Here is a 16,759-nt window from a genome sequence, read left to right as displayed (position 1 = left end):
CAAAACTGGAGTTTTGGATTAAGTGAGACCTGCTAGATGATCATTACTGTCTCCATCTCATAAACAGCGCTCAAAGCTTTCAACTTTGAGAGATCAAGCAGAAGACAAGTTCCATTCATTTGCACAGTGCTGTACATGTGTGTGTTTTACCTGTGTTAGGTAGTAAAGGTGTGTGTGCGGTATTGTGTGCATGGCATTGACAGCTCCTTTGAAAGCATAGATCTGCTGGTGAGCATCTCCAACGAAGATCTTTGCACAAGGCTGAGAAAGCCAAATGTCCATGATAACTACCACAAGCACACAGAAACACAGAACACAAACAGTCTGAGTTATTACAGTCTCAACTGAGCTTGGAGATCAAACTCAAAATGTAAGTAAATGAAGACCGAACAGGGACCTCAGGTAAAAGCCAGTCCTAAAATAAGGACAAACACAAATGGCATGAACAACAAATACTAAGACATAAAAACACAGTCTGTATTGCCCTGTGTGGGCAACTAGGGATCCCTGCATTATGCTTTGAATGCCCCTCGTGAGAGCAGCTCCTGATATTCCTTCAGCATGCTGCCTAAAAATTCCCTGTTCAAGGAGCAGTCTAAGATGACTCGAGCAAAGGACCCAAGATGATCCTGATTGGTCATACTATTCTCAATACATCAGGCACTGGAGTCTGCCCTGCACCCAGTGGTAGTCCAGCTGGTGACATTACATTTTGGCTGTTTTTTCTCCAAAGGCTGCTCAGGATTGGGGAAGACCTACACTGTGAGAAATAAAGGTCCTGTACAGGTACATTTTTCATTCAACGTAAATATTCCCTGAACAGGTACTTTAGGGTTTAACTGTGTTTTCCCAGAGGTACAAATACATACTTTTCATAACCAAATGTTTTAAAACAGAGCAGTAGAATAAAAGCCTGGAGGCGAGGCGGGGCGTGTGGAGTCAGTGCACCTTAGAACAGATCATTTCAGTGGATTATGGTTCAGTTATGTTCCCTGACTGAAGGTACTGAGATGGACCCTTGACGGTCCCAAACCTAGTGACACGAGGGGCACTGACCCAGAGACAGTCTAGTACCTTTTGTTCTGAGAGTGTAGAGGCTGAGATAACTGAAGACAACAGGTTCAATCCCTGACTGAATCCTGTAATAGTCTTAAAGACATATGCAGGCTAGATTGAACACACAGATTGCAGGGCATTAGGTGTCAGTAGTACACTGGATTACTCTTTTGCTGCACCTTGAAGGGTCCAATATAACCCAAGAATGGACGACGAAGTGAATAAGCATCCATCTCAGGATATAATTTACAGCTGGACTATCCGATCTTAAGGGCAAGATTGGGTCCTCATATTGGCCAGTGGGGATACTGAATGTGGTCTTCCACTCATCCTCTTTCCAGATATGGACGAGACTGTGTGGACATGACAATCCCAGAATGCTGTAAATACTTTTCCACCTGCAGAAGTCAAACCAGTGACTATGGAAAGCTAATCTAACTCTGAATTAATCTCTTATTCTATGGATAAGTATGCCACTCAGGCGGCCTCTACTAGTTTTTTTATCTTTACACTAAGTTGCTTTTGGACCCCGACCAGTAGCCAGCAATCGGTTATCCAAGGTCATGATGTTTAATAGGCCATCAAGGCTACTGAAAGAGATTCAGTTGTCTGGAAAGCCTGAAGTCAATGACTTTTGAGTCAATAAATGCCTGCAGATAGTGCTGTTGGTTATTCCAGGAACATCTTCTTTCCAGATGTCCCTGTACCTGCAGACATGTTAGTTTTTCTCAATTGCTGTGGTGCAGATCTGGGCATCTTACACAACAGCACCCAGGCTCATTAGGGCAGAACCAAGCTGATCAGTATCTGCTGGGTCCATGTTTCTTAGTTTCACCATAATTGAGGGATGCCCCAAGCCAAGGACCAACTCTCTTCAGATCTTCAGATTCATGTTCTAACTCCTAACCCCCAGTCAACAAATAGAACGGGGAGACAGGATTGAGGTAGTAAGTGTAACTAAATAAAAATGTGCTGATAAGCAAAACCTCAGACGGTACAGACCTGCAAGGAGTTGTCCAGTACACTGAGTTATGAAGTGAATCATTATGTTCAAGTGAGTTGTTTAGTACCTGGAGAACAGTCCTGAGCTTCATCAATCATGATGATATCATACTCTTTCAAAATGGGCTTCTGGAGCTGCCACAGTTTAAGGTAGCCTGGAGACACAATTGAAACAGTAGCATCATGCTTTAGTAAATATGTCTTACAATAAAAAAGTATTGATTAAAGAAGTGTGAACGGCAAAAAATGTTTGCCATAATCGTTAAAAGCGTCCCCTTCTAATGCTGAATAAGTTCACCAACAGCTTTTAAGGTTTTACGAGATATGTTCAAAATGTTGTAGACACCTGCTCATCCACTGTTTTATCTGTAACGAAGGGTATTGATAGTGTCTTTGTCCCCCTTTGCTGCATCATCCTCAATGACACTGTTGTGTCCTTTTAGATGAAAGAAACTCTCAAGAGACTTTCAGTAACTAACAACAAATGAGGATTGCAATTAGGTTTTGGGTTGAGGTTAAAATTAGGATTAGGGCCAGGGTGAGGGTAAGGATTAGGTTTTGGGTTGAGGTTAAGATTAAGGTGAGGATTAGAGCCAGGGTGAAGGTCAGGATTACGTTTTGGGTTAAGGTAAAGGTTAGGGTTAGGATTAGGGCCAGGGTGAGGTTAGGATTAGGGTTGAGGTTAGAGTTAGGATTAGGGCCAGGGTGAGGTTAGGATTAGGGTTGAGGTTAGAGTTAGGATTAGGGCCAGGGTGAGGGTTAGGATTAGGTTTTAGGTTGAGGTTAGTGTTAGGATTAGGGCCAGGGTGAGGTTAGGATTAGATTTTGTGTTGAGGTTAAGGTTAGGATTAAGGCCAGGGTGCCAAGGTTAGGTTTTGCGTAATGGAAGTAACATATAAACAACACATACTTACTTAATATAAGTAATTTATCAACAGAACATCTACAAGTTATTTACTTCAGTGTATTCAGATGCTTCACTGTTGCTACTTCACTGATATGTTGTTGATGTGTTGCAGATAATCTGTTAAGAGTTTATTAATCATTAATCAAGGACCACTCCAAATAGTGTCATTGTAACCTAAAAAAGTAAAGCTTCTACTCTTCTGGGAAGTCTTTAACTAGATGTCGTAATACTGCTGTGAAGCGCAAGATCAGGATATAAAGGTAATACGTTATTTAAAATGTATTTAAAAAGAACAGTATTTCAAAATGATGATGTAATAACTTTGTTTTACATCTATCTAGAAAATGGCCTAATAAAACACATTCCGCGCGTACACATTGTATTTGGGCTGGATGGACCAGTCCGTAAAATTTGCTTGAAAACAGTCAAACCCAGAGATGGAAACACATCCCATCACAGATGTTGTCAACTTTAAAGGATTCTTTTCCACCGGTTGTATGGTGCTAGTTATGGTTTCTTTTTACATCTCGCGTGCTGCTAAATTAAGATCGGGAAATACCCAAGAAAAACTATGCAGGACAGTGGCTCAGCAATTGCCAACAGCTACACTTGCCATCAAACATGTTCGACTTCACTCTCTCAGATTACCATCTAAACTTGTGTCAGTACTTTATTTAGCCAGAATTGAACATGCTCTGTGGTTAGCACAGCTGTGACAAAGCTAGCTAAGCTAATGCTGCACTGAATTTACCAGTGACCGTGTAAGCAAACTGCACTTTTTGTTCAATTGTTTTTAAAATAACGCAGGATGAGACGGCACTACGGTTGGAAGATTTTGAAAGAATTTGATGCCCCCCAGCTCTAGTACTGATGTTGACTGATTAGCTCTTGATTACAAATGCCACTCCAACTCATCCCAAAGGTAAGGTTTTGACCAGTAATGATGCCTGAAGCCAGAGAGGGAGCCAAGGCAGAGAGCTGAAGAAGAAAGTGGAGTGTTCTCAGTTGTGGCCATACACACTACAGGAAGCAGAGGATGGTGGGACAGTGGTGGTGGAGCATATTATGGATGTGTGCAAAGGTGTGTGTGTTTACCATCATGTGTGATGCAGTAAGCATGATGTTCACGTGGCTCCTCCTTGATCATTTTGCTCCAAACATCTTTTGCTATCTTGACAAATTCCTGGTGGGGGAAACACAAAATACCCCTAGTTTTGTGTACTTTTATAATATAAATGACCTGAATTTGCAGTAAAACCAGTAGAGCATCTAACCTAAAGCACCAAAAGTCATAAAGATAAAGCAATAAACAATGACAGTGTCATGTCTCCTCCCACTGAGGAGACTGCACTTGGGTGTTGTTCAGCAGGTAAAAGTGGCTCAAATCCGATCTTCTTAATATGGGCCACAGATGTGTGTCTGTGTGACAGTGTGAATATATAAACACATAATCTGACGTTCAGTTCTGATTTCAGACACTTTCATATGTGGAACTGAAATCCGATACGTATCGGATCTGCGGCAGTGCAGAAGTAGAAGGCAATTATCAAAACCCCTCCACGATCAAGAGATTTCGAAAGAAATGAACGGAGAACGAGGCCACAGCGTCAAAGAACAGCTAAAAGTCTGAAAGCAGTGTTTAAAGAATCCGAGGACGTGAACCGAAGAAGTGACCGCACCCTTTTCACGGCTCCAGCACATTCTGGGCGATGAGCCCAGCTGTCAGCCAGTGAAGCTTCATGATGCTCCTGTGATGCTGGTGAAGACGAAGCTGATCCTCCTGGAGCGACTGGCGTTCGTTGGCAGGTGTGATTGTTTACCTCTGGATGAGCCGTGACGCAGCGTGACGCTCTGTTCTTTGGCGCATGCGGCTCAGTTGAGGATCGGATCTGTTCAGTCTGTCGCATACAGACCACATATAAAAGACACTGTGAACAGCCAAAGATTTGGTGAGCAAACCCGCTTTTTCCTTCCTGTGTAAACGTAGCCTTGCACAGGCCTGCATGTGATTGCATGACTAATTTTTCTCCTTTATAAAGTCTTTTGTTTGGCTTAGTTTTTTACAAAGTTTCTGTATTGATGACCCGAGCTCTGGGCCTATTTTCTTTGTGTTAGTTTTTCCCTGTGTTCCCATGTTACCTGCCTGGCTTTTTGGAATTTGCCTATGGATATAGCTCTTATGTTTTCTGCTTATATTGTGACCCCTGCTTGTGTGCATTGACAGTTGGACTGCACAATATTGAGATATGTCACACATGCAACCTTCGCTAAAGTGAGGCTGTGCGGGACACAGTGACTTTTTCATGGGTAAGGGTATTACTGGACATGAGGTGGAGTAAAATCTAAAGTAAAGCTAACTTTTTGTCATCGTCATTGGTGTAGCAGAGACTCCAACTCCCAGAATCCACTGGGAAACACATGACCACGAACTCTCAGCGTTCCGTCCATCAATGCTCTTTTCACCCGATTATTGATTGCTGACGCCTGTTGTATTGACTGTTACCGAGCCTTTATTTTTGAGTTAGACTTCCTGGTGTGTTTTTCTGCTTGTTTGCTCATTTCCAGTTTTAGCCTGACGCCTTTTTGGACTCATTTTTGCTCTTCTGTGTTTTTGACCCAGTGCTATTGTTCTCCCGTTCTGATTAAGGCCCGATCCCATTTCTTATTTTTACCCCTATCGCTTGTTTTCAAGTGTCACTTTAACCCCTCAGAACAGAGTTATAAGGGTAGTGGTTGAAATCTTGCCTTACGAAATGTAAGACCCTCAAATAAAAATAATAATTTGCTTCATTAGGCTACTAAGTTATACTTTAATAATCCCACAAACGGGGAAATTCCACCTCTGCATTTAACCCATCCATGAAGTGAAACACCACATACACACTAGTGAACACACACACACTAGGGGGCGGTGAGCACACTTGCCTGGAGCAATGGGCAGCCCTATCCACGGCGCCTGGGGAGCAGTTGTCTTGCTTGAGGACACCTCAGTCATGTGCTATCGGCCCTGGGGATTGAACCAGCGACCTTCCGGTCACAGGGCCAGTTCCCTAACCTCCAGCCCACGACTGACCCCTACTAGTGCTGCTCTGTAGGCGACCAGGCTCGTCTTTAGTAACAGCAGAGAAGGGAAAAGTTCCTCATTTTCCCGTTCCACCTTAAATGGTGCAGCAGGTCAGTTGCAATGAAAGGCATCAATACTGCAAGACTATTTAAGGTGGAATGGGAAATTAGCTCACTAGCTACTGAGACATTAGCATACTTTTAGCGTTTTTTTTAAATGCTTGTTATGAAGAAAATTCATTGAAACAACATTAAACTAAGATTCTGCGTTGGTTATCATAATTTTATAATGGAGAAAATACAATTTGTGGATTTTTTTTGGCGTCTTGTTTTCTGTCTCGTCTCGTTTTCTCATATCTCTCTGTTTGGAGTCTCTGAAAAACCTCCGTTTATATCTTTAGTGGCGATGTAGTTCGAGAGTAAAATTCAATAAATTGATAATAAAGACATCTCAGCCAAGAAAAGGAGAAGCCAGTGTGCCTTGTAAAGTATTCACCCACATTTGTGTTCTTGTTTTGTTGCATTACAACCTGAAATTAAACTGATCTTTATTTAAGTTTAATGTAATGGACATTAATTAGTGTAAACTGCTGAAGTGGAATGACAAAAAATATCTTGTTTTTAAAAATAAATAACTAAAAAGTTGTGAACGCACATGCATTCACCCCCCCACACCCTCCCATCCCATATATTATAATCCGTTATAACAAAATGGGAAGAATAAGGCACAGCTAAAAACCTGACAAGAGAAGGCTGCCCAGCTAAATTCACAGAGAATTAAACCCAGATTCACCAAAGACGCCAAACATACACTATATGGACAAAAACACTGGGACACACCTCTTAATCTTTGAATTCAGGTTGTGTCATTCAGTCTCACGGCCACAGGTGTATAAAATCAATCACCTAGCTCGGCCACGAAGTGTCAGACCACGTAAAGTTACAGAGCGGGTCTCCGAGTTCTGAGGAGTTCAAACCTCCTCAGGCATCAACATCAGCACAGACACTGCGCCGGGAGCTTCATGGCAGGGATCCCATGGCAGAGCAGCTGCATTCAAGCCTTACATCACCAAGCACAAAGCCAAGTGTCGTCTGGAGGGCTGTAAAGCGCCGCCGCTGGACTCTGGACGTGTTCTGTGGAGTGAATCAGCCTCTCCATCTGTCAGTCTGATGGACGAGTCTGGGTTTGGCGAATGCCAGGAGAACGTTACCTGACTGACTGCACTGTGCCAGCTGTAAAGTTTGGTGGAGGAGGGATGATGATATGGGGCTGTTTTCAGGGGTTGGTCTAGAACCCTTAGTTTTAGTGGAAGGGAGTCTTAAAGCTTCCTACTTTGTGGGAACAGTTTGTGGAAGAACCTTTTCTGTTCCAGCTTGACTGAGTCCCAGAGCACAAAGCAGCTCCATAAAGTCATGACTGGGTGGGTTTGGTGTGGAAGAACTTCCTAAAAGCTTCTGTGGGTGTCCCAATACTTTTGGCAATATAGTGTATATATCATTGCTGTCCAATGGAAAACAAGTCTCTCCAATATAGGAGAAGGGAAAAACAGTTACCTTTCAGTGTAAGTCAAGAGTATTCCTATTGGCCATTCATCATGAACTTTTTACAATATGTAAAGGACTACTGTGTTGAAATTAAATATTATATATATTTGTCGCTGCCCAATAAAAACCATGTATCTCCATTTTTGAGTTTGTGTTTTTCCCCTAAATGTTGAGCTCAAATAGCAAATTGCAAATAAATTGATATTCTGCACTGATATTTGCTGAAAACCTAAATTTAAGTGTATTTTCTGTAGAGAACATCTACAAAACATGTAATGTAACCAGGGGAGTTCAGATTTTGCATACAGCTGTATGTATAATACATATTTCTCCGTTTGTTTGTGTGTGTGTGTGTGTGTGTGTGTGTGTGTGTGTGTGTGTGTGTGTGTGTGTGTGTGTGTGTGTGTGTGTGTGTGTGTTACCCGTTTCTCGTGGGGTTTGGTAGTTTGGATGAAGCCGTTGGTGTTTTTGTATTCGAGTGGGACGTGTTTGGTGCTGATGTGCGAGTCTGTGGATTGGCAGAAGGTGTCGATAGTCTGGCTGACCACTTTCGCATTCACGTAGCCTTTCTTCCCCTCCGGCAAAACCTTGGACAAGAAGAACAACTTCACTTTTTCCGTGACCTTCTTCAGCACAGTGTACCTGTAAGAAAGGCACAGATTATTTGTGTGTCTTTGCATGACTTTGTTGTGCAAAGTGACAGAAAACATCTGCTTTGTTAGTATATTTCATATATTTGTTAGGGAGCTACAGTTGTTTTTTGCAACTATAACTTCAACCTAACTGTGTTTGGAATAAAATAATGAAACCTTGCCTGATGTGGAGCCTAAACCCAAATAGGCTGCTTGTGCTTTTTTAACCAATTCGACTTTGTTTAAACACATTTTTCCCCTAGGAATAAAGTGGGGGGGGAGGGGGGTCAGTCCACTTCCACACAGTTAGTATTCAACATTTGCTGAAAGCAGCATTTCAGCAATTACTTCTGATTCCATCACAATAGCCTAGCAACACCTTAGCAACCACCTGGTATTCTATCGAAAGAGCCTAGCAACACCTTAACAACCACCTGGGTTACCATGGAAATAGCCAAGCAACATCTTAGTAACTACTCCATATACACTCACTGTTCAGTCGCTTATTAACACAAATAGCTAATCAGCCAATCACACGGCCACAACTCACTGCATTTAGGCGTGTAGAGGTGGTCAAGACGACTTGCTGAAGTGCAGACCGAGCATCAGAACGGGGAAGAAAGGGGATTTAAGGGGCTTTGAACGTGTCGTGGTTGTTGGTGCCAGACGGGCTGGTCTGAGTATTTCAGAAACTGCTGATCTGCTGGGATTTTCACGCTCAACCATCTCTAGGGTTTACAGAGAACGGTCCGAAAAAGAGGAAATATCCAGTGAGCGGTCAGTTGTGTGGACAAAAATGCCTTGTTGATGTGAGAGGTCAGAGGAGAACGGGCAGACTGGTTCCAGATGATAGAAAGACAACAGGAACTCAAAAAACTATTTGTTACAACCAAGGAATGCAGAACACCACCTCTGAATGCACAACACATCAAACCTTGAAGATGGGCTACAGCAAAAGGGGGTCCTACCTTTTACTCTCAAGGTGTACCTAATAAAGTGGCCAGTGAGTGTAACCCTAGAAATAGCCTAGCAGCCACCTGTTATTCCACAGAAAGAGCCTAGCAACAACTTAGTGTTTTTAGATGCTTTCTATGGAACACCAAGTGGTAACCCCCTGGTATACCATAGCAATAGCCTAGCAACACCTTAACAACCACCTTGTATACCACAGAAATAGCTTAGCAATACTTTAGTAAATACTTGGTGTTCCATATAAAGAGCCTAAAACCACCTTAGCAACCACCTGGAATACCATATACAGTTTACAACCCTTACCAACAATCACCTGGGATACCTTGGCAATGGCCAAGCAACACCTTAGCAACCACCTGGTATACCGTAGAAATAGCCTAGTGACACCTTAACAACCACCAAGCAATACCCAACAACCACCCTAAAAACAAGCTGATACCATAGCAACGACCTGAAATTACTACATAAACCCAATTAACTCATCAAAAACAATCAGTGTTCTGCAACTGTAAATAACTGTTATGAGCTGTCTGCGTCAAGCCTACTGAAACTTCATCTCTTGTTCTTCATTAGATAAAGCCCAACTGATTTCTCCATGCCTAATAAATTGATTTCATTAACTCATTTATTTTATTTACACTTTATTTGACCTGTACTAGTATGTAATAAACATAAACATCACTGAGGAGTTAAAAGCCCAGTTCCGCTCAAGTCTGTCTCCTAGAATCAGATCCCATAAATGGAACAGCCTAAATAAGTGTCAGAAATTCCAATGACTAAATAAATAATTTACAATGAGAATTACATCTTCGAGCTCAAGAGTGCGTATCTGCACCTCTCCGTAACTGCAGGCATGCGTGTCTGTATACATGAGGGTGTCGTATTTCACCTTTTCCCCACAGCGTCGTAGGCCAAGGAGTGGACCGTCCTGCATTCCACATTTTTGGGAAACCAGCGTCTCGCCTTGGTCGCTATAGCTTTGTTGAAGGTAACGTACAGAAGGCGAAGATTTGGTCTCTGTTGGGAAAACCTGATCAGCATGTTTGTCTTACCTGTGCCTGAAACAAACATGTGATGCTCATTTTAGCACCGAACACAAACTCTAGCAGTCAAACTACTGCAATAAGATTATTCAACCCCCCCAAAACTAAAACCTATATTCAGTTATTAATCTGTTCACCAACTAATACAAATCACTCAGAATGTACAATACAGTACCTACTAGAAATGATTGTCAACTGCTGTGCATTTAAGAGTTATGAATCATTCTGTATCGTCTATCAGTTATTCAGTAAGTGTTCTGAATCATTTGGTATGTACTATACCTGCAAAAGCTTCAACTTTGACCACATGACTCGGCTGCATGTTGTGGTTAATAATACATTGCTGCTCTTGAGTCATCTGGAGCTGCTTTTCTCCAGTACTAAAGACACACACACACACACACACACACACACACACACACACACACACACACAGAGTAATAGTTTGGAAAACCATCAGTAAACATAGTTCTTCACTGCATCTAGAAATACCATTTAATACTACTAAACAGAGCAGAAACAAACAATGTGAAGAAACACCGCCGACTTCTCTGGGGATTTGGACCGACATTGTGAAAAGGTACACTTTTAAAAAAGATGTTTCTTCGAGGGTTCTTTAGGAAAGCAAAGGGTCCTATATAGAACCATCCAACACCCAAAGAGCCATCTGAATATTCACAGGGTTCTTTGCGTGGTTTAATGGCTTTTCAGATCGATGGAAAATATGTTGTACATGGTTCTATATAGCACAAAAAAGGGTTCTGCTGTTGGAACGACATCAAGCAGGTAACAGTAAAAGAACCTTTTTTGGTGCCCTACAGAAGCATTTTCAAAAGAAGGCGTTAACACTTTCTATGAATGTCACGTTTGTAAACATCTTTAAACACATTTATAAGATGTTATAATGCACTCACAAGGCATTATGAACAAGATTATAAATATTTAGAGAAAAATATTTACGCTTTATAGCCATCTTTATTATGCATTACGAATTGTTAATGTAATACATTATAATTAGTGTTAATGACATGTTATACTGTCAGTGACAAAGAGGTCGACCCCAGCTTGGAGATTGTAAAGTAAATACGAAGCACTTTATTTACACCCTGGGATTTCCAGGATTTTATTTTAGAGTAAAGTCCCTATGGAGTGAAGGCCTGGAGAGGGAGAGGTGAGATGAGCGAGTGCTGTGATTGTAATTTGTTCCCTCACTGGGTCCAAAATCAAGCACTAGAACCCGTCACTCTGTGACAGTACAATACACTACAGTACAGTAATGCTGGTTTCTGCTGGCGTTCTACTGGATATGCAGTGTTAAGTCAGTGCCAGGCTAATGGTGGTGAACATTAACAGTAGTGAACATTAACAGTGGTGAACATTAACGGTGGTGCACATTAACGGTGGTGCACATTAACGGTGGTGCACATTAACAGTAGTGAACATTAACAGTGGTGAACATTAACGGTGGTGCACATTAACGGTAGTGAACATTAACAGTGGTGAACATTAACAGTGGTGCACATTGACGGTGGTGCACATTAACAGTGGTGAACATTAACAGTAGTGAACATTAACAGTGGTGAACATTAACAGTGGTGCACATTGACGGTGGTGCACATTAACAGTGGTGAACATTAACAGTGGTGCACATTAACCGTGGTGAACATTAACGGTGGTGAACATTAACAGTGGTGAACATTAACAGTGGTGAACATTAACAGTGGTGCACATTAACAGTGGTGAACATTAACAGTGGTGAACATTGACTTTCCCACATTGGGTGAAACTCTGATGTTGCTCTAGTTTAAACTCTGACATTTGAAGCCTGTAATGAGCTTATTGTGTTTTAGTGTTTCAGTAAATCCTTCAGTAAATTCTTCAACTTGAAGCCTCAGTCTGAACCCTGGAGGAGGCTTTAGTCCAGCGCGCTCCGCTTTACTCAGAGCGGACTAATACAGCTTATGAGCTCTTATAAATTGTTATGAGCAGTGCTTATAATGCATTATGTTAACAGTTCATAATGCATAATAAGCATGGCTATAACATAACTAATTTTTATAAATATTTATAGTCATGTTTATGGTGCCTTACAAATGCATTATAACATGTTATGTGTTTATACATACTTGCCAACGTGACAGTCGCATGCAACACATTCTCTCCATGAGTCTGAAGAAAAATTTCACAATGCAAAAAACCATTTAAGCATGCAAACGGTTCGTTGAATGTTCATGGTTCCATATAGAACCACTGTCTTTTCTGAAGAACCCTTGAGGAACCATTTTATTCAAGAGTGTAAGGTGATGCAACACAGTGGTAAACATGCACCATCCAAACTTTTTTGGAACATGTTGACTCCTTCAAATTTAAAAAAACGAGCGTTTCACATCAGACCACATAATTAACCATTTAATTAAGCAGGAATTTAAAACAATCGGTGGAATTTCCCCCGAAAGGCCTGGCACAGCCATGTATGATAGGAGACTTGATGGTCTTTAAGTGAGACAGACAAAAAGCTATTATTATTGAACCAGTCAACCCCCCAACATGTCAGTAGGCTTTAAAGCAAAGGCTTTAAATTCAGTAACTACAGGGGCTTCAATGCAAACTGGAAGAGCTATTCTTAGGTTATAAGTGTGTAATAAAACTTTAGGCCAGGGGTCTTTAATTAAAATTCAAAAAGGTCCATTTAAAGAAAATTTCCTCAAGCAAAGGTCCAGGACAGCATAATTATGATTCAGTGGCAAATAATGTATATTAGTAGCCTAGTATTTATAATCAACAGCAAGTCAGTACTTAATAATTAAATGTCAAATCAAATAAAGTACAATTTATTCATATTCGTCAGTTTTCACACTGAACTGGAATAAAAAATACTCAAAATAAATGTTCTTCTCACTTCAAGTAAAAACAAGGGCTACATCTAAAAAAATAAAACAAAGCTTTTGAAAAAAAAAGGTGCAAAAAATCAAAGAGCTTAATTTTAGAACAAGCAGATCTCCTTTATGGCCTCTCGTACTGGTTTGTAGGGTTGTAACACCTAACAGGTCTTCAGAGAACTCTTTCCTTGTTGAAGAACCTTACATAAACTAACAGCTGAGCATTGACAGGTACATCCGTGGACTCAGCTACAGCTAAACTTACACACGGTGCCTTATGAAATGTTTCATCCAGCTGTTCTAGCACATCCTGTGTTAATAATTCTGGTTTCTTTGTGGTTGATGATGCTGACAGAGGTAACTGCTTGATTTTTTCCCCCACAAAAGTCTTTGTTTTTCCTTCAATGCAAGGTTTCAGCTATCGCACTCATGCACTCCTTGACGATCCCTTCTTCAGGAACCCTGAAGGTTGGTTAGTGTAGTGGGTAACACCGCTGCCTTCTACACTGTAGACTGGGGTTCTATACTATACCACTATACCAATAAGAGTCCTTGGGCAAGACTCCTAACATCACCTTCACCTCCCTGTGTAAAATGATCAAACTGTGAGTCGCTCAGGATAAGAGTCTCAGCCAAATGCCGTAAATGTAACCCTAACTTTAAGGAAACATTCGTTGGGATTCTGGTGGACTGATCATACTGGGCTATCAGATCATTTATTTTCCGAGACCTCAGTTCGGACTTGAGCGGCTATGTTTGCTCAAACGATTTGTGCTTTTTCTCGTAGTGGCGCTTCACACTGCTGCTTTTAATAATCGCCACGGTCTCAGAACATATTGGTTTCGAACTGCCCGTGGGAAGAATATACAGGTATGGTTCTGTCTATTGGTGGTAGAAAGCTCTGTTTTTGTTGTTACATTACATTACATTACATGAAAGGTCTGTTTTACATTTAGCAGACGCTTTTATCCAAAGCGACTTACAAATAATGAGGTACATAGAACAAACATGGTCAGTTGTTGTCCCCCTTTCCCTTTTCAGAGGCCACCATTTGGCTTTCCTCTTGCTCGTTTTCTTCTCAGACCGCTGTTTCTCGCCTCATATCTCCCCTGTGTGTGCGCGTCCCTCACTCAAGTCGCTGCGCTCATCATAATGCATAAGTCTGATTGGATGAGCAGCGTCTCCTGCGATTTTTTGAATGCACGTGATTGGTGTGTGAGTACCCTGGGCCCCTGAATCGGTTCCATAAATGCTAGAAAAGTTATGCTGTGTAAAATAGAAATACTTCATCAAAATTAAACCTGGTCTGGGTCCGGATAGGGCAACGTCTGAGTCTGGACCTGGACCGTGGTCCAGCTATTAGTGACCTCTGCTTTAGGCCATTGGCCTGTTAAGTAGTTAACCCTTTTCTTGCCATATGAAGGCTAAAGCAGAGAGTTGATAGCAGGTTTTACAGTGATCCGGCTGTGTGTTTGTGCTGTATTTCTGGGTTGTGGGAAGTTAGAGCTGGGTTCTCGCACTCTGGCTAGTGAAGGCAGGTTCCTCTGAGTGTTCTGATGTGAATCATACCACTCTTAACCCTTGGTTTATCGTATAAAGGCTAAAAGCATAGATGTAGTATAACAGTAGCGAGTGGGGTGATTTCGTTTTTTTTGGAGCTGATCTCCGGCTGATGGGCAGTTACACGTGGGTGAAATCACTCTGGATGGTGAGGCAGAGTCTGATGAGTGACCTGATTGTGAATCATGTCGCCGTTTCATCCCTTTGTTGGAATATTAAGGTCAAAAACAGAGCAATAGTATCAGGATTTTGGGTGATTTTCAGAGCCGAATTATTCACTAGTCACATTTACATGTAGGCTGATAATCCATTAATAATCCAACTGATAGCTCAGTCGGAATAGAATACGTCCATGTAACCACCTCAATTGGAATAGACTAATCCAATTGAGGCCATTCGGAATAAAGTTTCTATCCGATTGAACGAGGTGGGTAAACCTCTAAATAATCCGTTAAATAGAAGAATAATATCCGTGTAAGCGCCTGTATCCGATTACATTCCCTATCGGAAAGTTTAAGTCCGTTCTGCATGTGCGTCGCGTCACAGTGAGAGTTTATACCGTTCAACACGGCGGAGCAGAAACTGGTCTACAGAGGAGACGAAGTTCATGCTCTGGTCTTTAAAAGACGGCGGTGGGACGGACGTCCAGCTTATGCGTCTCAGAGCACGACGTCTTCCTCTCGGCCTTCTTTAATAAGGACGTGTGAAGGACGTTTTCCTGAGTCTGACGTCATTTTAAAGCAGTTAAAAACATAATCACTGCTCACTGCTGCTCATCTCACTCTGACTGGACTCATGTGATTTTCGCTGTCATGGTAACGTCTACACTAAGCTGCTCCACGCATGCAAGTCATTTTGCATCGGATTTCTTGTAGTGAGCGTGTAAACGAAGATTTATCAGGTTGTTGAATAGAGTGAGCAGATAAACACCTCACTCTGAATCTTTAATCCGATGTGTTCAATCAGACGGGCAAAAATATATGCATGTAGACAAAGCCACTGATGCTGACATCACAGCTTAATGTAGTTAGTGTCGGATCTGCTGAATGTCTTGATATGTGAATCATGTCTGTAGCTTCAGCTGTTCTGAGGTCATGGAGCCTAGACATTACCTACACTTTTGCTTACCTACTTTAACCCTGACAACACTTCCAGGACCTGAAGGACTTTGAAGATGAATTTGTAAATAAGTGACGATGACAGTCTGATTTACCTTTCTGACAGAGGAGGTAAATTTATTCTTCAGCTGCCTAAGCTAGCCAGGCTATTGCCTGTCAATAAGCTTTCAAATAAGCTTTTCACTTTTTCCAAAGATGTTGTAATTCAATCAAAATGCTCCACTTTCGTTTCTTTCTATAGATGAAAATGTCCAGGTTAGTGCACAGGGAGACGAGAGGTACAGACAAAATCTACTCAATACTGTTATCGTTTTAGCTCAGCATGTGGTTGGTTAGTGTAGTGGGTAACACCTCTGCCTTCTACACTGTAGACTGGGGTTCAATCCCCACCTGGGTAAACACCCTACACTATACCAATAAGAGTCCTTGGGCAAGACTCCTAACACCACCTCTGCCTCCCTGTATAAAATGATCAAACTGTAAGTCGCTCTGGTTAAGAGCGTCAGCCAAATACCATAAATGTAAATGAGAGGATGTATGTGGCTGTATCTGAAACAGCTCTTTACCCCTATATGCTGTGCTTTATCGGTAATTAAACAGTTTCAACACCCAAATAGTGAACTTGATGCGTTGCAATGTCAAGTAAAATTGTCTTGAATCTAGTCGACATGTCCAATATTTCTCCTGTTGAGATTGCTGTAAGTTTATTTTATGGTTATTTAACTTATTTTCAAATACATTTTACTTGTTTTTACTTGCTTTGTAATTTTATTAAGTAAAATCATCTCACTTTAGCAGCAGATAAGTTTGCTTGTTTTTAGAAATGTTAAATTAGCTTGCCAGTAGTGTATATAATTTAAAACCGGTATAAAATGTGTAGAAATAAGCTGAATAATCCAATAATGAGTGCACAACCATCTCAAAACAAGAAATATATTAGATATATCGACTCAGTTTCACTTGACAAGATATCTTTTGCGGT

At 41.4% G+C, this 16,759-nt stretch overlaps 1 protein-coding gene across 1 annotated transcript in view; it reads right to left on the bottom strand.

The window, feature by feature from the left end:
- The window catches only part of LOC108413804 (F-box DNA helicase 1-like), a 45,497-nt gene that overhangs the window by 18,597 nt on the left and 10,141 nt on the right, over nucleotides 1-16,759 (bottom strand). The window contains exons 4-9 of the mRNA XM_037537285.1: nucleotides 10,503-10,600; nucleotides 10,067-10,235; nucleotides 7,996-8,215; nucleotides 4,061-4,148; nucleotides 2,127-2,213; nucleotides 151-287 (exon numbers count right to left, since the gene is read on the bottom strand). Coding sequence (XP_037393182.1) covers nucleotides 151-287; nucleotides 2,127-2,213; nucleotides 4,061-4,148; nucleotides 7,996-8,215; nucleotides 10,067-10,235; nucleotides 10,503-10,600 — 799 coding nt within the window. The remainder of the gene's footprint in view (nucleotides 1-150; nucleotides 288-2,126; nucleotides 2,214-4,060; nucleotides 4,149-7,995; nucleotides 8,216-10,066; nucleotides 10,236-10,502; nucleotides 10,601-16,759) is intronic.

This window comes from Pygocentrus nattereri, chromosome 3 (assembly GCF_015220715.1).
Source record: "Pygocentrus nattereri isolate fPygNat1 chromosome 3, fPygNat1.pri, whole genome shotgun sequence".
NCBI classification, from domain to species: domain Eukaryota; kingdom Metazoa; phylum Chordata; class Actinopteri; order Characiformes; family Serrasalmidae; genus Pygocentrus; species Pygocentrus nattereri.
The sequence above is the reverse complement of the archived record's forward strand: the minus strand, read 5'-3'. Positions and strand labels throughout refer to the sequence as shown.